The sequence below is a fragment of the Sinocyclocheilus rhinocerous genome, unplaced genomic scaffold (assembly GCF_001515625.1).
Source record: "Sinocyclocheilus rhinocerous isolate Xijiao unplaced genomic scaffold, SAMN03320098_v1.1 scaffold1198, whole genome shotgun sequence".
Classification (NCBI taxonomy): domain Eukaryota; kingdom Metazoa; phylum Chordata; class Actinopteri; order Cypriniformes; family Cyprinidae; genus Sinocyclocheilus; species Sinocyclocheilus rhinocerous.
Genome location: NW_015649585.1, coordinates 580381 through 603102, shown reverse-complemented (window position 1 = coordinate 603102; position 22722 = coordinate 580381). Strand labels below are relative to the sequence as shown.

At 37.8% G+C, this 22722-nt stretch overlaps 2 protein-coding genes across 3 annotated transcripts in view; both read left to right on the top strand.

Annotated features, from left to right (window-relative positions):
- The first annotated feature begins 6049 nt into the window (after positions 1-6049).
- On the top strand, positions 6050-12981 carry LOC107710840 (early growth response protein 3-like). Its single transcript, XM_016515691.1, has 2 exons — positions 6050-6466; positions 9921-12981. Exons 1-2 carry the CDS (start codon positions 6313-6315, stop codon positions 11030-11032), a joined length of 1266 nt encoding a protein of 421 aa, XP_016371177.1. The 5' UTR covers positions 6050-6312; the 3' UTR covers positions 11033-12981.
- Positions 12982-16726: 3745 nt separating this feature from the next.
- LOC107710841 (bridging integrator 3-like) overlaps positions 16727-22722 on the top strand; it is a 66268-nt gene continuing 60272 nt past the window's right edge. The window contains exon 1 of one of the 2 annotated variants that reach the window (XM_016515693.1): positions 16727-16923. In XM_016515693.1, the coding sequence (XP_016371179.1) occupies positions 16916-16923 (8 nt within the window). In that variant the 5' untranslated portion in view covers positions 16727-16915. The remainder of the gene's footprint in view (positions 16924-22722) is intronic. The other variant, XM_016515692.1, reaches the window with a different exon arrangement.

Genomic DNA, 22722 nt, shown 5'->3' with positions numbered 1-22722 from the left:
ATATATATATATATATTCATACAAGTTTTAACAGTATATTACTGTATTTATCATATATAGTTTATTAAATATATATTTGATCACATTTTAGTGCAATTGTTTTGGGACGCATAGCAAGCTGTCGTGCAAAATGTAATATAAAGAAACAAAGTATCAAAGGTATTAAATACTGATATAGATCAAGAGAAAAAATATTCAAATGTGCATTTTTACACTAATCTGAACTGCAGACATTACTAAAATAAAATAAAAAATAAAATAAAATAAACAAGTGTTTGCCCATACTGCATATAAGGCTCAAATGTTTTAAAAAAAATTTTAATTAAGAGACAATTTATGATTTTGACCAATACAATGTATTGTTGGCTATTGCTACAAATATACCGTGCTATACTTATGACTGGTTTTGTGCTCCAGGGTCACAATAGAAAATACAGTCTGAACAGTAGAAAAACCATTACGCCTATGGAGAGTCCCCACAAGGATAGCTGACCAGACTGTGTGTGTGTGTGTGTGTGTGTGTTGCTGTCTTTCAAGTGAGTTTTTTAAAATTCATAATTAACAATAACACTGATGACTTTTCTATCACATTTATTATAGTTTTAAGTATTGTTTTTTTTTTTGTTTTTTTTTACACACGCTTTTACCATTGCTTTGCATGCCGTCCTATCCCATAAGCACTGTACAGTACAGAATGTATTGTACCATCTGACAGTCCCTAAATAAGTGTTCCATTATTTATATAAATAATCTTCCCATCAGCCTGTAGGAACAAGCCTCGGCTCTGGGATATAATAGCAGGGAGGAACAGCTACTGGAAATGCCCTTCGTGCAGCCTGGAAAGACACACAACTAATTTGATTAGACACCCGTTGCGGCCTTGTATTTTTCCGCCGCATATTGAAATTAGCGAGATCAAGATCTAGGATAAGCGAGCGCTTCCCCGGAATCCCTACATGCAAAATGCATGAGGGGAGTCCTTTTCAGCCCGCAACCCTTCCATAGTCAAACTCTAGTCAATCATTCATTGTACAGCGTGCTCGCTCATAATAGTAGCGGAAATAAAAACACAAGCAGAGCTCGACAGGTGTTGGGCAGTTTTTCCAGTCTGGACTCCATGAAAAAGCTTCCCTTAGGAAAGTGCCCTGACAGACCGTGCGTTTCCTATGCAAAGGGAATTCCCTTGTCTGTTTTGCATCCCTGAAAGAACAGTTAGGACCAGGCACCGAGGAGATAAGTGTCAATTGCAGAATGATTTTCCACTAAAACGGCTACGTAAGGATGAACATTTAGAGATGTCAGAATTTATTTATAGGGTATTTATTTGTGGTCGCCCTAACTTGAAGGTCTTTGGAGATTCAGTTTGGTATTTCTGGTTTGGACTGCTGTGAAAATTTGTGGAAAATGTCTGTATCACTGTAAGTACAGCATGATTTATATTGGGTTACACTTTATTTTAAGGTGTCCTTGTTACAGTGTACTTATACATTTAAGTACTGAATAATATTAATTAAATACATGTACTTACTATAGGCTTAGGGTTTGGTTTAGGGTTACTTGCATGTAATTATGCATTATTTATTGTCATTATAATAGTAAGTACATGTAACAAGGACACCTAAGCGTTACCTTACATTGCTTATTAAGATATTGTGGATATTGTAGCGCTATATGGATAGCATCAATCAGTTCTATAATGAAATACATTGAAACTCTTGTTGATTACTCTATGCTTGACTTTTATTTTTTGTATTTTTCTGCCTTTTCTGCACAAGCTATGTTTATTCATTTAGTGTGGATGTACAGTACTTAAAATAAAACAGTTCTGCTTTTCAGATCAAATCTCTGTTTTCATGATGAAACCAGCAGACACTGTGATTTAATAATTAAATCAAAAATACAATTCTCTTTGGGAATTATTCTTTAAAAAGCTCCGTTTGTGGATTTAGGCATGGAAAAGTCATGTAAATTAATAAAATGTTCAACTCTATGGGCATTTTTATGATTAGAATTTTTTTTAAGTTGTCAAATATTTAAGCGAGTAGAAATTGTGAGCAAAAATATATTTTTTAATTGTTATCCTCAATTGTTATCTAGTACTGAAACTATGGAGGGCCTTGGGGTCATAAAGGCTGAGAAACACTCGGTTAAGGTTATGTTTCCAAATATCAGCCATATGAAAATCATTGTTTGTTTTGCACAATTCTGTTTTGTGCTGTTGAATGAACACTTACAGCCTCATCATCAGTATACACAAGTGCTGGCACACGTCACGGGTTCAGTCAGTGGAAATAGAGTGTTTACTTCCTCTATTTTGGTCTATAAAAAGTAATATTCAAATTACTAAGTCTCCATTCTATTTTTCAGTACTTGCTGCCGCTATGCTAATGAAGTATGTGTGTATTTCCTCATTTGGTATGAATGACGGAGTTCTCATTTACAAAAGTAAGCTTACTTTAACAGATGCTACAGAATTTGTCTCTGAATAGAGAGACCTAATTTTAGCACATACTGATTCACAGCCATTTAATGTGACAACACCAGATATCAAGTGTACTTTAGAGACGGCCTGTTGCATTGTCAACATTCTTGGCTCCCCGAGCAATGACACAATCCCATCCTGATTGGATCAGATCATATATTCACGTCTGGGATATTAAGTGGACTTGGGGGGAGATCCCCTTCAGATTCCCCCAGTGACAGATTCACAGCGTCATTTTAGCAGCTCACCTACACACACGTTGCATCTTGCCCACTGAGTAGAAATTAGCCTTTGGAGTCCCCCTCGAGTGTGTGTCAGTCTGTGTGTTTATTTATCGTGGCCCCCAGAACACACAGCATGATTCAGACCCCCTCCCACACACTCCGTTTTTACTTCATTAGGCCTTATCTGTCAGCTAATACTACTACACTGTTTATGTATCAATTGCCAAAGCGGATAATTCCAGAGTTCAGAATGGAGTGTTGTTGATTTGGCAGTCGTACGGTTGTTGGGGATTACTGGGGACGCCATGAGGTTAATTGAGGGAGTTGTTCGTTGGATGGATGCAGTCAGTGAATTGTCTTTATATGGATATATATGCATATGGCCCAAAAAGTATTTCCACACTTAAAGGGACAGTTCACCCAAAAATAAAAATTCTCAAGTTGTTCCAAACCTGTGTGAGTTTCTTTTTTTCTGCTGAACACAAAAGAAGATATTTTGAAAATGTGGGTAACCAAACAGTTGACGGTACCATTGGCTTCTATAGTATGGTGGAAAAAAATACTATAGAAGTCAATGGGGACCAGCAACGTGAGGCTGAGTAAATGATGACAGAATTTTTATTTATTTTTGGGTGTTTCATAATAAAATATTAAATGCCATTTTTATATACTTTAAGTTTGTAAGTTTATTTATTTTATTTATTATTATTATTTTTTTTTTTTGTGAGGTTTTAAATTATAAAATTGTAGATACAGTGTCCAAAATAGATATTAGATAATAGATTATGTGGCGATGTAACTAAATAATAAAAAATACAAATAAATAACAAATAGAACAAGTAGATAAGGAATAAAAATATACAAATTGACAATTGTATGTACAGGTATATAACAATAGACAGTTGTATATATATATATATATATATATATTATTGTTTATATAATTATTTTATATTATTATTATTGTTGTTGTAGTTGTTATTTTGAACACATTTTTGGTACATAATTTATTAGGCTCAAGGCCAACGTACACATGTCAACCGGGTCTCGGGTACCTCATCACTCTGTCTATTGCATCAGCATCTTCTGAGCATTTCAGCGCATGCATGGCAGGCTGGATTTCTACTCTCGCTGGGTAATAGGAGCGCTGTGCCTGTGATTGGCTTGGATGAGGAGTGAGGAATTTTAGTTGGACACGTGGGAAATCTCATGCGCCACCCTGGCCTCCTAATTAGATTACATACAGACAAGTATGTCATCTTTTTCTATTTTCTTCTATGTATAATAATATATAGCGAGGTGTATTGTTGTTGTTGTTTTTTATTAATGTTTTTAGAATCAGAATCAGAATCAGAATGAGCTTTATACAAGCATCTAAAATATTATTTATTTGTTTGTTTGTTTATTTATTTTGCATTGTTACCATGCCATGTATAGTACACTTTAAATTAAACAAGCATCTAAAATATTATTTATTTGTTTGTTTGTTTATTTATTTATTTATTTTACATTGTAACCATGCCATGTATAGTACACTTTAAATTAAACAAGCACCTAAAATAATTATTTATTAATGTATTTGTTTATTTATTTTTTTAAAAAAAAAGGTTTTCTCCATTTTGCTTGGTAGGTATTGTCTTGTTTTAGCGGTCTTTAGTATGGTTGTGTGAACCACCGGCTGGCAGGGTCTGTGTTTCCCCTTCACTGTTATTCTCCCTAAACAAAGTCAACCATTTGCAACAAGGGACAGTTTTTTTTATTTCTTCTAAAAGTCTCAGATAAGATATTTTCTCCCTGGTTTCTAAATTGGTGAAACACGACCCATGACGTTTTGCCCTCTGCGGTTCCTTTAATGGCTGCGGGTTCCGATCGCTTTTCCACTTTGCAGCTCTTAACCGGAACCTCGCGAACCAAATACAGACAGCGAGGGGCGTGGCCGGATCATGGCCTTATTTGGAGTTTCCACTTCAGTGGCGAACTGGGCGCTCGAGGCCAAAGCCAAGCCTACAGATTTGCCGCGCGCCTGCAGTATTTACACGCGATTAACTCTCTGGCAGTTACAGTCTTTGTATAACCCAGGCACAGTTACTCGTGCTTCTCCTGGTCTTGATCATCTGTTGCAGTCAATTGCTTAAACCCCTTAGCTGACGTTTACAAATGATTAATGTGGGCTTTCATTTTTATTGAACTCGCAACACAAACTGTTGAACGCTTTTTTTTTTGTCTCTGTGCACTGATGAGACTCCATTCTCATGATATTCTGACCGATCTGTGACCTTTACATGCAGTCTGACAGCCCACACTGACCATATGGAGAATATAGTAAAAACAGGTTTTAAGTATCATTTGAAATCATATTACAATCAAGATACAGAACGCAAGGTGTGTACACTGCGCTTGGCGTTTCTATATATCGATAGACAGACAGAACTATTGATTTATTTATTTATTGACACACAAGTTAAAGAACGAAAAAAGAAAAGAAAAGCACCATAGTAAATTGACAGGCAACTGCATATTTAAATAGCCTAGCAGTGTTATCAATCCATTCTGAATAGTAAAAAGTGGATATGTTGGTGTAACCTACTGTATTCAGTCATAACGAATATAAGGCTATTATAATTAATTAGCCTATTTTTATTTATTTATTTTTAGTTGAACAAAAGTAGTTAATTTAGACCCTTATACAGGAGAATGTAATAAAAGTCCCTTTCTTACTATCTTTACACAGCTGAGTAAAAGTGACTGTGGGTTTAGCTATCAAATACGGCTTTTGTGGAAATAATGCCGCATCAGTGCAGACGAGAGAGTACACATTTTATCTTTTATAATTGATTTTTTTTTTATAATTGTATATTTTCCTTAATAATTTCATGTCTATATTTATAATTTTAAATAATAAAAAAAATTGTAATATTAGCCTAGCTACTGCGATAGCAAATGCACGTATTCCGCTTCTGCACTAAACAATGTATAAACGCACTTTTCATGCTATAGATATGCAGCTTCAGGTGCAGTGCAGGCAAAAAAAAACAAAGTTTCCCGGTTTACACAGTCATGCGCTCACAGATCTAGCAACATCCATGCTCACAAAACACTTCTTACTCTTCGCCGGCTCCAATTGTCACCCAAGCCGATGAGAATGTCCCTTCACTGCTCCACTGAGCACTTATCTCCCTGCTACCGACTCTAATGTTCCACTATGAGGAGCTTCCATTCCATGTGACGTCGAGCGGCCGTCTAGCTTTGTGTGTCCATATATGGTCATCTACGTCACGCAGTTGTTCCGTCCCCCAGTTGAAAGCGTTGGAGTTCCCTGCGCTCGCTACACAGCGAGCAGCGCTACACTTGTGCAATCACCACCACCGCCACCAACATCTCTCTCTGCTCATCCAGAGACAGTAACACTTCACAGAAATCAAACACCAAGCAGTCGACAATCATCCTCGCGAGGAGACATCAGCGCGGTGCCCGTTGCGCGCTCGGATACAATTCCAAAGGGATTGCGATCTCTTTCTGTCGCTTTTAGAGAGATTTCAGAAGACTGGAGATCGATCGGGACGGAACACCTGTGCGTGCTCATTAATGACAGACTGAATAACTGCTATGACAGGTAAACTAGCGGACAAGATCCCTATTACCATGAGCAGTTTAATCAACACCATCCCTGACAGTCTCTATCCAGAAGAAGACATTCCCAATTCTATGAACATTTTCACAAACCCGGACTCTATTTCGCACTACTCGCAGATGAATCCAGGTAAGGACGAAAAGTTTGGGCTCGCTCCTCACTAAGCTGTTGTTGGAGGTTGTACGCTGTTGTGTCGGCTGGTTAGAGTTTTGTTGTGCGGCATCAGTTGTCTTGAAGCCCCGCAGCACCTGTTAACGAGCGCCTGCTATACTCACAGTAGTTTAGTAACAGAACTCCTCATACTGCTACAGTTGCTATTGGAGACTTTATAAACTGATTGCTTCAGCATGACTCCTCTCATACAGTCTTCCAAATGTTCTTCTCAATTCGGAGTGTGCAGGCTTTATTTTGTAGCGTATTTAGGCTACCTAAATACTGATTGATAATAACGAACGGCATGGATATGTAGCCTAATTAATGTAGCCTATGAGATCGCTTTGTTATTTTGTAATATTGTTATTGTTATCAAATGTATTTATGACATAACATTATAATGAGATCCTTAAAGTAGGCTAAAGTAATGTAGGCTATGATTTAATAGACGAAATCCCCACAGTTGCGCTTTGTCTTAATGGAATCCTGCGATGAAATTGCGTTTAATTTGTTGCCAAATTGTATATTATGAAAAAAGGTGTGTGAAAGTAGTTAAACTGTTCCAGTCACGTGATATGAGTGTGAACTGGACAGGTAATATCAGGTAATAGGTATCATTTCGAGCCCACGCGTCACGGGACACGCGGAAACACCTCGTTATTTACTCACAATTCATACATTACACAGTCGTGAAAGGTATATTTGTTGAATATTAATCCTGTCAAATAAAGACAAAAGCCGTTTCGTTTTCCACCGAGCGCTTTATTTCCGTGAAAACTCTTCATTTCGGGTTCTCTCCCTAGCCTGATATTGCGCCGGTCTTATATTCTGTTCTGTGATAGATATAATGTTTAGTTATTCTCTTATTTAAAGGTTTTGATTAGTCAATGCTTTACCTAGTATTGACCCTGTTTCTGACCCTCCACACGCGCGGGTGGGCGTTTATATGCGCGCTGCTCTTAAAAAAGCTCGGGCCACTCGTGAAAACACGTGAAATGTAAAATCCCTAAATTAAAATATATCTAGCCCCCGAAAGGTTTATTACCTGAATTTCACATCGCGTGGTTTTTTTTTTTTTTTTTGTATTCTTTTCACTTTACTCTCGCACTTTTAAAAAATGTTTGTCCTTTTAAAAATAATAAAAAAATTTCTCGGCACATTAAAAAAAAATAAAAAACTCTTCTGGACCAGTATTTTCGCCTAGAATCTAGTGAACAATACAAAATAAATTAAATCGGACTACTGGGTAAGATAATGGTGCCAGAATATTGAGGAATTCCTTCCAGTCATGTCATCAAATTGTTAGATTTTTTTTTCTTAATGTCGCTGTATTTTTTTCCCCCTCTCTGTCTCTCCTCCTGAAATATCAAATATATTTAATTGAAAGCTTAAGTAGTTGATATAAAAAAAAAACATCAACAAAAATCAATTAAAAATCCCACACTCTACGAGGGAATTTTTAGCTTTAGTGCAACGTCATTAGCCTTCTATAACTTTATCATTTTGCGACCTTAAAAAAATCAGGTGAAGAGTTGTCAAAATATCGTAGTTATATTCGAGAGTGAAAGCATAAGATCATTCGTCCTCTTGATGTATATACTGATGGAGTTTCGCAAAGCTCTTGATGTGGTTTTCACTCTGCAGGTCAAAAGAGGCTATGCTTCCCACACTTGCGGGAGAGTATTGACCTCGTTTCGTTTATTAAAATATCAAAATTAATACGAAATGTGAATGCCAACTTCCGACTGAAAATGCTAGTCCTTATCAAATGCGTGAGTTCTAGAAAAAGTGAACATTTTGAGAACAATTTCTCAGAACATGTAGATTTTTACATTTTTAATTTTTTAATTTTTAAAAGAAATTATTTCCCCTCAGTCATAAAAATAATAAAATAGGCTATATAAATAAATAAAAGTTACATAATATAGATATATAAATAGAATAAAAAATAATATATATATAAAAATATCAAAATTAATACGAAATGTGAATGCCAACTTCCGACTGAAAATGCTAGTCCTTATCAAATGCGTGAGTTCTAGAAAAAGTGAACATTTTGAGAACAATTTCTCAGAACATGTAGATTTTTACATTTTTAATTTTTTAATTTTTAAAAGAAATTATTTCCCCTCAGTCATAAAAATAATAAAATAGGCTATATAAATAAATAAAAGTTACATAATATAGATATATAAATAGAATAAAAAATAATATATATATATATATATATATATAAGGTTATAGGGTTACACATATTGTGATATACAAATTACTTACTTTTTTGTACAGATGTTATGTAGATATATTTATAGATTTCAGACTCCATGAGAACTTTCTGTAAGCACACTTTATTAAATCTGCACCCTATCTCTGTGGGACAGCTTATCACAATGTTTCAAGGTGACAAACCCTTCTTGTCCTTACAAAGTGTCCTACCAAACGCCCCTGTAAAAGATACCCACAAGTGCATCTCCACACACATCCTGTAATGACAGGCATAGCATGAAATAAATAGTGTTTTTTACTTATCACTGGAATACACGCTTCTCTCTTTCTCTCTGATTTCTGCCCGAATGAGTCTTTTCCTTCAGACGCAGCACAGCATCTCTTCACACATGTACCTTATGTGTGTTGAACAGATGCGAGGACCATCTGTAATTTTCATTCTGTTTGTTTCTACCGTAAGCCACAATTTGGTGTACACACTGCGATTACTGTAAGTGCACGTACAAGACTAAACTTAGTGAGCCGTCGTAAAATGTTGAATTTACAGACGTGTTGTGATCAGCAGTGTATTGTGTTCAACAACAGACATATTAAAAGTGATTGAAGTGACTACAATACATCAGATCCTTGTTTGGTACATTTTCGAGCAGCCGTCAAGTGTCTCTCTGAAAAGACTGAAGGTGTGGGAGAGAGAGAGAGAGAGAGAGAGAGAGATCGAGTGCGTATAAGAGTAACAGTGATGTCAATCGTGACATCCTGTTGTACGGAGAAGCCTGATTGCCAAATAAGTTCCAGTCCTACGACTGAATACGCAGCCGTTTAGACTTTGTGACAGAAAGACAATAAGTTGGCGAGGGTGGAGGGAGATATTGACTGGAATCTTAAATCACTGTGCATTTCTGATTTTGTCAATTTCCACGCCTTCATTCGGACTGATATGCTTCACTTTCTTCTCTTTTTTTGGAACAGGCGATTAACAGAGGTATGCCGAGATGTTGTTTCCGAGACCAACTTAAGAATAAAGTTATAAAACAAGCAAGTGATAGTCAGTTAGTGCCTATTAGCATAGATTCTCCTAGAAGCTTTCTCTGTAGATGCAGAACTTTCCACTAGTCACTTTCCCATGCATAGTTTCTTTGACCATTATTGTTCAACGTGTGGCATTCTGAATTGACGGTGTTCATTCTGACCCCCTGTCACACAGATAATATCATGGACTTGGGGATGGGCGGCGAGAAGGGCAGTGGAGAAGTTCAATACGGCTCCGGTTTCCAGTCTGGTCGAAGCGGGCAAACCGTCACCTACCTGGGCAAGTTCGCATTCGACACCCCTCCATCCGGCAGCATCGGAGGCTCCGGATGGTGTCCCGACAACAACATCATCAGTCTGGTGAGTGCGGGAATCCTGGGGGTGTCACCGTCACCTGGCAACATCACCACCCAGACGTCTTCGTCGAGCGGCAGCATGGGTGGCCAGTCGTCAGACATGGAGCAAGTATACGCACCACCCCTTCCTGCCTACTCGACCTGTGGCGAGATATACCCAGAACAGGTGACGTTCCACCACAGCCCGGCCACGTCCTCGTCTCTGCCCTACCCGAGCTCTGACTACCACACCACCTCCAAACCGGGCATGGACGGAAGCCTCTTTTCCATGATCCCAGACTACAACCTCTTCCATCACCAGGGGGACGTAGGGATGATGGAGCATAAACCCTTCCAAACCATGGACCCTATTAGAGTGAACCCACCTCCCATAACTCCCCTCGAGACCATTCGAGCCTTTAAGGATAAGCAACAGATCCATCCCGGCTTTCTCGGTGGGCAACAGCACATTTCCCAACACCATCAACCCTCTCAGACACTCGCTCTGAAACCCATTCGACCAAGAAAGTACCCCAACCGGCCGAGCAAAACTCCCGTGCACGAACGACCGCACGCCTGCCCGGCGGAGAACTGCGACCGTCGCTTTTCGCGATCAGACGAATTGACGCGTCACCTGCGCATCCACACGGGACACAAACCCTTCCAGTGCCGCATCTGCATGCGATCCTTCAGTCGCAGCGACCATCTAACCACGCACATCCGCACGCACACTGGCGAGAAGCCCTTCTCTTGCGAGTTCTGCGGACGCAAGTTTGCGAGGAGCGACGAGCGAAAGCGGCATGCCAAGGTGCACCTGAAACAGAAAGACAAGAAACCCATGGACAAGGGCAGTAGCGCTGGGCCAGGGGGGAGCCACACCTCTCCTCCCAGCTCCTGTGGGAGCGCGGGACCCAGCAGTGCCAATATCATGACCGTCACCACTTGTGCATGAGATGGACTTGCAAAGTAAGACTTTGAGGAGAAAAAAAGAAGGTTTCTTTCTCCTCTTATATACACACTTGACTCTTATACTCGCTCCCTCTCACTATATCCATCCGTTTCCTACGGTTTTCATTGATTGTGGTGGCATTTTTCTGTAGCCACTATTGTTTAAGGTCAAATGAGTGGGGAGTAAGTGGACTCGTGTTGCATGGATGGGACAGAGAGGGCGTCAAAGACGACGGTTCAAGCAGTCAGGTCAATCCACAGAAAGAGCACTTGCAGACGCAGCGCAGTCATAAGGGTTCAACTCTCAACTCTGGGGACCAGAGCAATCTCTTGAGATTTTAGTCTTTTCATTTTTCCTTGTATTTCGGTTTGTCATTGAGTTGTCAGATAAAAAGTGCACTTTCATTTGCTTAATGTGTTGCAGTCTTTTTAAATGATTGTTAATTATTTAATGTTTCTGTGTTGTTGTTTTTCAGCAGAATGTGCCAAATGCATTTAAATACAGCAGACAATTAAAAAAAATATATTGTTTGTATTAACCTAATAACTTCATTTCAAATGTTGATTTGGGGAAAACCTACGAGCTCTGAAGGCTCAAGGAGACTGAGTTCAGGTGGACGTTAAAGGTCTGTTGCATTATGCAGTTGCGTTATTTTACTATTTCCAAATCCCTTATATACACAAGTAAGGGATGCAGACGGCATTTGTTATCCGCAACGGACTTTCAGTGCAATAAAAAACGAAAAACAACAACAACGACGACAATAAAACACAGTCTGTCTCACTTTCACAAGTTTGCTTTCTACAGTAGGGATTGAAATTAAGACACAGCTGTGGCCTTCACCTGTTTCGCTTCTTTTAGTGCGCATAAGGGCCAAACCTGCAGTTCTGCATATCTACTTCTGGTAGAGTGAGATACAGTGATCCGATCCAAACATTTTGCCTTTCTGTTTTTGCTGCCTGTATCCCTGCATGCATCTAGTATCACGTCTTCGCTAGTACTAAAAAGATTGCATCAGTCACGACTGAAGACCCACAGCAATATGCATCCAATTCAAACCATGCAGAGTGTCAACAACAGTTACTACTTTAAAAATGACTATTTTTATGTGACAATTGTCCTTTTGTTGTCATTGTTTTACTGGACAGTTGCGTTTCCTGCTTTCATCATCCAATAATTTTCATCGGGTCTCTTTTTATGCACATTATATATTCAGCACGCATTTTAACACACATGTACACACGGTTTTCAAAAACGAAATCAGCCAAAATTATGGTAATGCTTGCCTGCGAGCATCACTACTGGGCAGGATTGATCTTAGGAGTCATTGTTTTGCATTTTTACCGGCTGAGGCCTGCCTGCTATATGCATGCCATTCAAGATGCTTTTGGATGGGAACAGTTTCAACATTTATACTGCTCTCAGGGGCAGCACGGTAATGTGGTATATCTCCACGGTTACTCATATCCGGATCATGCCTAGAGATTCTGAATATTAATGATGAGAACGAGAGGGGGTTTTGTACAGATAATTATACAAACATATTACTACATGTTTTCTACTTGGAATGTACAAAGCAATGTCCTTCAGTATTACGATGTTTGTTCGTGCATGTGTGTGTGTGTGTGTGTGCGTGTGTACACGTGTGTATGCTAATGCATACGCAAACACCCGTATACTTAGATTTTACATTGACTGAATGTTGAAAAAAAGGGTGTGTTTACATTTTTGTTTTCTTTCTTTCTTCTGTTTTTGAGATTGTGTACATAGTGCAGAATGTTTTTTAAGTGTGTGTGTCTGCAAGAAAAATCGACTATTGACAGTGTCAAATGTGATGCATTCTCCGGCATTTCTTCAGAGTCTCAAATATTATCTGTTATTAGCGCAATTTTACAAATGATGACTTGCGGACACACTGAATGATGTGTTTAATAAATGAATAAACAGTAAGATTATTTGGTGAAAAACTCAAAGCAAAAACTTGTGTATCTCATTATCTTATAAGCAAACTATGCATACGAAACACTACAGTTGTATTTAACTAATTTCAGAAAGTTGAGCTTTCATTTAAATCCTACACTTCAAAGACTTAAAATTGAAACAACAATTCTAAATAGTTTTGACCATATGGTCCCATATATAAGCACTCCTCACTCCTGGCTTACATTCCCAGAAAAATTAAATCATCCACATTTTATACCATATTTTTGGCAGGCTCTCGCCATCTTGGGCAAACCACTTCTGCAACGTATCTTCTGGCAGAATTCCCTTTTTTTTTTCTCTTGGTGAGGTCATGCATGAATAACTAATATAATAGTGATATTTAAGATAAATTTTGAACAATTAAATATACAGAAATAATTTGACCATTAAAATTAATTCCCAAAATGTCCTTTAATTTAAAAAATGCAGCTCCTTATAGGCAATATAGAAAATGCTCATCAGGTTATAGCTCTAGCAGCCGAGTTAAAATAATAAATGCAATATTTATCTGGGGTGCAAAACGGAAATGATACAAACCAAATATTGATCCAGAAACTCATCTACATACTGCTGAAATCTGCCGAAAGCTAAACAGGCATTCTGAATGTATGCATTGGCATTATTGTCTTGAATTATGCATCGATATGGCCCTTAATGTCAGAATTGTGTACACAAGTAGGTTTGTACCTCTTAACCTCTCTCAATGTAAGTGAAGAAGGGAATATTACATATTAGATTTCTGAGTGTAAATGTTGGGTTATAACAGTTTCTGTAATATCGGGATCTGTTCAAGGTCTCTCCTCAGCTCTTTTTTTTCTTTTTAGAGAAATATCTTCATTTCTGAAGCACACATGGTATGAGAAGTATTGTTTTTTTTAAATAGGAATACATACAAAACAGCTTCTGGCTTAATTTTTTTTATCTGTTATTTTCTTTTTGCTTTCTTTCTGTGCCAAGACACATCAGAATGCAGGGCCAAACTGCAGCAGTAAAAATAGCGAAGCAGTTCTCAGATGCGATACCCGACGGAATTGTGTGCATGCAATGTGTGCGTTTCTTCAGTTTGAAGGGAACAATTTACGTTAGGAGCTGCGTGCTGAAAAGCTATGGAGATGCAAAGGAAATCCATCTGGCGAATGTGTTTAAGTGATTCTAACGTAAAACACAATATCCGTCACGACTCAGATTTTATGAACACGAAGTAAAAGTCTTCCTCATAAAGTTCTGTGAAGCAACAAGCAGTCGTGACCTCCGGAAAACGTGTGCTTATGTGCGTGTGTTTGTTTTTGAGCATGCTTGCATGCACCTGTATATCTGTGCTGAGTGCTTCCATGCATATTTTCCATTTTTGTATGTATGAGTCAATTTCACTAGAATAGCCAAAAATAAATAGCTGTGACCCTGTGAGTACAGTATCAGAGAAACTAGCTCAATATTAGCCCTCCCCACCTGTTAAATAAATATATATATATAGATGAATGATTGAAGTTTCAGTATCATTTGCAATTAATCAAGAACTTTGCAAGCCTTTTCACTCAGTGCATTAGTATAATATGAAGCAGCCCGTTTTTGGGGCAAATGGATATCGTGACGAGTCTCACAACTCAACTCAACCCTTCCCCTCGTCATGGTCTCAGCATGACTGTTCACTGTCCGGCTTTGGATCAGAGCCAGGATGAACAGCCTTGTTTCTGCCAAACCGGGTTGCAGGCTTGGCTGCCATGGAACAATATGCGCAGAGGACAGCACAGAAATGTAAATGTGACCCTAGTCGGCTCTGAAGCAGGCCCTGTTTCACAACACTGATTCACTATTGTTTACCTGATTACTTTACTCTCTGTAACCCTCTCATTAAAGACTGAGAGTAAACATTCAGCATCGGCCCATGACGCTGTCCACTGCGCTGTACACGATCAGTGACTCATCTCCTCTACAAAAAAAAAAAAACACAAGCGAAAGAAGAAAGTCATCTTTACTGATGCTCATCCGTTCTCATAACGTTTCCGGTTTATAGTGTGCAGATAAATACTTTGTTGTGTGGCCGATATTTTGGTATCCGTATTCTTTTTCTACAGGACTGTATCTCTTACTGCATGTCTTGCATGTCTCTTATCAGATGGAGGCACTTAGAGTTGTTTGTGGTCACGTTTATGCGTATGAGGGACACAAGCGTGGGATTTAGCTCACTAGAAGAAAGGATGTTTTGATACGTTTTTACCTCCCGTTACTTCCATTGCCTTATAGTAAGGCCCAGTGGTAAAATCTCTTAATTGTTCTCAAAATGAATTGATGTTATCCTTTTGTGGAGAGGAAATGTTCACTTGGCTTCTCATTTTGTTGTAAATTAAATGTTTTCCAGTTGATGCGTACTTGAATACACACCTGAATAAAATACAACAGAATCCATTGTGTATTTGTGTGTGTGTGTGTGTGTGTGTGTTGCACATATACAAAACAAAAAAATATGTCAACAAACTGGAAAAGATGGAATAAATTACCTAAATTTGAAGGTGTGCGTGGCTAATTGAAAGAAAAAAAGTTGTATGAATAAAAATATATTTAGCAATTGTATATAAATATAAATCAGCTTTATTACCACAGGGTAGTCAATTACTGTTAACCTTTATATGTAAAAATTCTCATTTTAAGATTTGGCTTGGAAGACGACATCCAGAGAAACTAACAGACAAAAATGCTTTAATCAGCTTGTACTACTGTTATGTCATCTGCTGCATTGAATGCTGAAGTTCTTTAAAATCCAGTAAATTATGTTTGGCTGTCAATGTAATGGAAGGGGGCGGGGAATTGCCCTGAAAGGGATTCCAACGATATCATTCCCCTGTTTCGTTATCGTTATAGATGTGGTGTGGACTTATCTATCCTTGAAAAATTTTTCTTTTTAACATTAACAAAAACGGTAATTATAAAAAATATCTAGATAACTATATCAGTGGCCGCACCAATGCACCATTCTGTTCTATTTGTTCTATTTCTGCTGCTTTAAATACTTGAGCATTTTTAAAGCAGGATGGATTCTGATTGGCTGTAATTTTTTAATCGTTCATCAGCAGAAAAAAAATGTTCTGAAAGTGATTTCAAGGATATTGTTCGTCTGTGTCGTTATCATTATAGTTGTGATGTGGACTCTGCTATTCTCATAGAATTTGAATGATTATTAAAACTTTTTAGTTACTGTTATCTTTATAGTCCTTAATGTGAATAGGCCTATGCCTTAAGACATTGACATATTTAAATAATATGAGATAATGAGATTTCTTTAATATCTAAATTTGTCCTCAGCAACAATGATTTTAACAAAGATCAGAGATTTCATTTCTTATCAAATTTAATTATCTTAAAGTAGGCCTACTCAAGTTACCTGAGCCATATAGCCACATTGTCTCATTGTGTTTATTCATACTTCTGCTAAAGATTTCAGGAGAAGTATGAGATAAAGTTCAAATTAAACACACCTGAGAACTCAATTAACTCAACTCCCCAGAGCGTTGAAAGAGCCACTCTTCAGTAATAGCTTATTGGTAAAGGCCATTGGATGTATTCGACAGCCCTTATACGTTCTCTTTAAAGAATGGACAATAAATAATGCTGAAGATCAACTATTAAGAGAAACTAAGAAATCTTGTATCATTGCAATAGTTCGGTTTGCGTATAGTCTCCATAAACGCATTCTAATCTCAGTGTGTGTGAATGTCTCCTGAGGTACCTGTTGCGCGGCTGTAGTTTGACCTCTCCGCTTGCCGTAGTTTAAATCCTCGCGACCTCTGACTTGCAGTAAACTTCTCTACTTCCTGTTCGCCGTCCCACTCTTATAGACTGAAAAGGCGATGGTTTTGAAGGAAAGGGATTATATTTCGATTGATTTGGATTGAATTTGAGCACAAGATGAGCTGGTATGTATCACAACGCTTATGTGGGCTAATAAATAATAATAACGCGTTTGTTTTCGGACGACGCGTAGTGTCGCTGACTGCGTCTCAAAACATAGTGAGCTGCCTACCTAGACTGCACTCCGAGCGGTCGAATACACCTAAATTGCTGTCTAGCTAGGCAGCGAGCGAGCGAGCTTTTGACACAGCGCCGTTGACTGGCTAGTGAGCTCGCGAGGCACTATTCTAACATTGTTTGAGGTTACAAATGAGTTTAAACGTTACATAAACACTTAACAACGATATGTAGAATTCCACATGTGTTTTAAATGTCCCGTTTTCTGTATATATATAAAATTGTATTTCGCTTGTTAGCCCATAGCTCTTCCCCCTAGTCTCAGTAACGTTAGCTAAGTTAGCTCACAAGCCCTCGGAGACACGATGTTTACAGTCTGAAGTATCAATGATTCACTTTTAATATATTTTAAAATGTTTATATAATGAATAAAGGTTATTTGATTTTTATTTTAAGCTACTTTAATTCTAAAAAAAGCATTTATTAAATGTAGGCACACTGTGATATGTGTAGCCTACGTCTAAATGTATGAATCATTTCTAATGGATTTGGCAGAGATTATGCGTTTCAGTCTGTTTACATTACATTTTAGAACTTTTTTTATTCTGTATTCTTGTCCTAGAAATTAGTAGCCTACACTGATCTGAAGAACCTATAATGTAACATCACAAACTTTGAATCCAAAGAACTTGCTATATACAGTAGCAGCTCAAGAATCCCTATGACTCTAGATAACAAGAGGGTTCTTTGCTGAGGGGTTTTCAAAGAACCATTGAAGAACCTATTTTTTAAGTGTAGTTCCCTTCATCAGTCTGTCTTTCACTGGATTCCAGGAAACTAGAGACTTGTAAGCATTTGTTTTAGGTTGAACACAATGGACCACTGTCGACTTGTGTAGTTTTGCCCTGTCAGTTTGTTATGCTTTCATCAAGATGTAAGAGAACTTGGGAAAGACATTGCCATTAAACTACAAAGGTTTGACAGTTTTGTTTGTAGATAACATAATAATTTGCCATGGTGCTTTAACAAATGCACAAAGTGATTTTGTGATGATTTGCAGTTTTTAAGGTTGGTTGATCTTATATGTTCATCATGCGATTCATCGTGCTGTATTGTAGTCGTTGTGGCCTTTACAGTAACATTTGAAAGCTAGCATTCAGAATTACGTGGATACATATAAAAGTCTGTTTTTAAAGTCGAAATGTAACTAAAGTAGTGACAAACCTTTTTTTCTGTATTGATGTACATCTGGGTGAAGCAGATTATCAAAAAAGAAAAAATATATAAGGCACCTAGTGGGGACTTGGTTCTCATTGGTTGTTGATTGGATGGAGGTATATGACTGTGAGCTTGTAGTGGATTGTAAGAAAGAGACTGGGTTTAAGGAGGCAAAATGATTGGATGACTGGACTTCTCTAGTCATCTAGTCTCCTTGAACCCAGTTACCAGTGAGAAAATCAAGGTATTTTGATTGAAAAGGTCAAAAAAGAAATGTACTCTATGCATAGATGATTCGTTTCTGCGGGTCTTAAAAAGTCTCAATATGCCCTTCTACAAATTAAGGCCTAAAAAGGTATTAAATTGGACCATAAAGCCTTAAATTCCTAAAGTTATAGCATTAAATCATAAGAATAATAGCAGTCCAAGGCACTCGAATCTTATTCAAAAAGTTTTAAGTTTTATCATGGCTATACGTTTTAAAAAGTTTTATAGCATTAAATGTTGCATGCATTGCAAAAAAAGTAAATGTTGTCCCAGCATGTTTGTCTTGTTTTCCAGTACAAATATCTGAACTATGAGAGCCTGTTCTAGTACACGCCAAAAACAAAATCAAGACTTTGTAAAAGAGCATAATAGGACCCCTTTAAATCAAAATACGATCATATGCACAGCAAGTCTTGCTTTCTGAGAAATTGAACAAAATTAAGTGAGTTTATCTGTCAATGCGGTATTAAAAGTTTACCTTTGAGTCCATTAGCTGATATTTGTTCTCGTTTTAATCATAAACTCACTTCATTTTGATCAATTTCTCAGAAAGCAAGAGTTCTGATGATGTTATTTTGATTCTCAAGTTAATGTATCTTGATTTAAGAATCTTTGGACATTTGCACTGGAAAGCGAACATCAGTTTTTTGTTGTTGTTTTTTTTTGCAGTAAAAGTTATGATTATTTCCATATTCCAGTGGTTGGAAGCAGAGTTATAAGCCTTTGTGTGTGTGTGTGTGTGTGTGTGTGTTTGTCTGTGTTTTGTAAAATTAATTAAAAACTAATTGAGATCTGATGGATGATCTAATTGAGATCTGGAAGATGTGTTTTCAAACTTTGAAGTGTTGCTACAAGACATTTACATTTAAAGATCATATTATTGACGTATTGTGTTCCATTCACTTTATTCCTTAAATTTTATTTAGTCTTAAGTCTTAAATATACCTTTATAAAACCTGCAGAAAGCCTGAATACAAGAAATAAATAGGGTGATGGCATGCTGACTTTAAGCATTCATGTCATAACATAATTGCACTGCTTGCAGCAAAGCAGACTTGGCTTGTTAAGGTCACAGTTTTCAGACTGAATGATCGACATAATGTGAATGAACTTGCAAACCGAGGTGAAGATGAACAGACATGCATTTGTTTTGGCTCATGGCTTTGTGACCACACTAGAGCGATCTGCTACATGCAAAAATGAGATAATGTCACAATTCTCTGGCCTCTCTGGCTGAAACGATTCAGCTTTTTTAACGTCACAGAATGTCAAAACGTCATTCTCTGTCCGATCTGAAGCAGAGAGGGGGACTGCTTTTATGGCTTTTCCTTTTGACATATTAAACATTCTACCATTTGCATTGTCAGAGGTTCGACTTCGGAAATTGAATCGGCGTCACAGGGTCCTACTGAAAGGTCAGCGGCTGGCAGAGGATGCTTCTACTAAAGTACGCTTAGTGTTGGGGTGAAGGCCCGAATGAGCCGGTAGTGAAAGGATCCTTTATGAGCCAGGCTGACCCGCTGCATTCATGCAGGGCCTCTTGCTAGATAGAGTGACGCGGTCGCTCTGACACGGGGGTCGCTGTGACAACAATTACCGTCAACCGAGTCTCTGTACTCCTTGTAGATAAGATCCCATCGTAAAACTGCCGTCTCAACAGATAGAGCATCCATTAGCTGGCTTCTCCGCTCGGGCTGCTGTGTAGCGTGAGTCAAGTTTGCCTGTTCTCGCCGTAATTTCTGCTGCAAGTCTGAACAAAGCTTTGTTTGCGCGTCTGTGATCATGCTGATAGCGTAAAGCCTTGGATTTCAGAACAGGCCACTTTTCATTAATCGGTGTATCTGTGAATGGAGAGGATTTTGTTTAAGTCGTAATGAAAGCAACAGGAATCATTTGGTCTTCTTCAGTATCTCTGCAGAATTACCAGTAACATAATGCTTTATTTTAATACTAAAGGTCACATCATTTGGCCAATAGGTCAGGCCTTGAGCATGAATGTCTACGACTTCCTTTTTCAGATGAAATTATGAATCTGAGATTTGGGGCATAAACTATAAAACATTTCTTGAAGCATCTTGGAGACGTTGCCACAGTTCTGGATTGAGTCTGTCTCAGTTTGTTCTGTTTCTTCGTGTAATCTCAGACAGACTGATGATGATCAGATCAGATCTCTGTGTGGAGCACTGGCTGCTGTCAGACTAAAATCTCACTGGATTATTACAATTAATGTTTGGAAATGTAAACTGATATTTCCTACTGACACACTACAGCAAAAGATAGAAATAACTGACTTAAAACCCTTTTTAGCTGGTGAAAATACTAGTGTTCTAATAAATTTGGCCACCACTGTTAATGCAAGTGAAATTAGGTCGGGAATCCTAACTAAATTCATATTAATCAGGGCACGACAGTTTGGGTAATATTCCCTACCTAATTGCAATTGTGATCTAAAGGCATTTGGTGACTGAAAATAATAAATATTTAGCCAATATTGAGTACTAAAGCAATATAAAGTTATTGTTAAGTTCTATTACCTGCAGAAGACTCTATAGAGTATGTGCTCTCCATTGGGAACACCGAGTTTTTATAAATATTCAGCCCCCACAAGGAGACGTTTAGTCCAGTACGAGCTGTGACTTAAAATGAGTTTGACAGCCCTGTTCATGTGTTACATTTTCTAAGGATGTGCTTTTGTTGATTGTAACTTTCCTTTAGTTCATAACTGAGCTCTGAAGTTTGCAGGCTGTTTTGCTTGTCGTGACAGAGGTTTGTCTTGTTCGTTCTCTGTTTTGGCTTAAAATGGATCTTACAATATAACCAGACATGACACCATAAATTGCGTCACCCTTCCATGTTAATCTTGAGTTTCCTGACCAGCCACTACTGTGTTGCACACAAATTTTTCGCTTTGTCGGGTTGGGAAATCCCGCCCACAGTGAAAACTCAGTGGTCCAGAATTCTGCTCCACTAAGCTGTATTAGGCATCAAATATGTTCTGTTTGTCATTTCTTTCACCTCATAGCTGTATTTCAATGTCAGTAGGACAGTGTTAGAGAGTATATTTTAACTGTATAAACTTGCATTGAGTTGCACAGTTTTAATTACAGTTTCTAAATTTTCAAAACTAAAACAAAACTACCAAAAATACTCTTGACAGTGGCCATCATGTGACAGTTATCTCTTCAGACAGCAGCTGATGTCCATGGTTTCTACACTGAATTTGGATGGTCAACACTGTAATTAACAGATTAAAATGGAAGGTTAATTACCGCTCATTATGTCTTGTTTTGATGTCCAAAAGGCGCCATTGGTTGACATAATAAACTCAGTATTTAGCAGCAGAAGCAGCAGCGTCCCTGTAATGATATCATGCACAAATTTGCAAACCCGAAATGAACTGATGCCACACAGGATACTATTGTGAAAAATATCTCCATAAATAATATTTCATATTCTCTCTCACTGTACCGCAGACAGGAAGTTCCTGCAATAAACCCCTGGTATTTTCCCATAATTCTTTAAATATATCTGATGTCAGATTACTTGAAAGTTTGATGCTAAAAGCATACATAGAAAGGCATAACTGTCATTTATTTATTTACTTATTAATTTAAATGCATTCATTATTTTTGAAAATATTTGATAATATTTATAAAATATTTTATTTATTAATTTAGGACAAATATGGACAAGTGCCTGCTTGCTTTTACACAACTGAGCAGTTTACTGTCCAAGAATGCACTTAAATCCATTTTATTGGCTGCAATAAGACAATAATAAGTCTGTTAATAATATTATACCTTCAAAAAGATGTAATTCCAGCTTTTTCCTTCTTTCTTTTTACGTGACCTCTTCAAGAGCATGGGATCGGGATCTTCTGGCCTGACCGCTTGCTTAAATAAGGGTGCATGTAAAAATGGCCTTGTATGCGAAGAACTTTCGCTGCAGATTCCCACAGTACAAAATCATCCCACTGAATTTCTTCCTTCCTTCCTGTCAGAACCTTGACATCCTGACTTATAGCAGGCTGCTTAAACTACCCTACAGCTCAGGGGCCTCATGTATAAAACTTTACGTATATTTCATCCTAAATGTGTGCGTACGCACAAAAGCTGGATTTTGCGTACGTACAAAAGTTGTCAGATTTATAAAGCCATGCGTACGCCAGAACCTGCGCAAAATTCCCTTTGTAAGACCCAGTCAGCGGAAGATTGTGCGTACATGAATCGCCACCCCGTCTCCTCCCCGAAATAGCCATATAT

Excerpts from the sequence above, each read along its gene's own strand:
- LOC107710840 (XM_016515691.1), top strand. The coding sequence starts at position 6,313 with ATGACAGGTAAACTAGCGGACAAGATCCCTATTACCATGAGCAGTTTA. Across the intron at positions 6,467-9,920 it reads CTACTCGCAGATGAATCCAG|ATAATATCATGGACTTGGGG; the intron begins GTAAGGACGAAA and ends CCTGTCACACAG.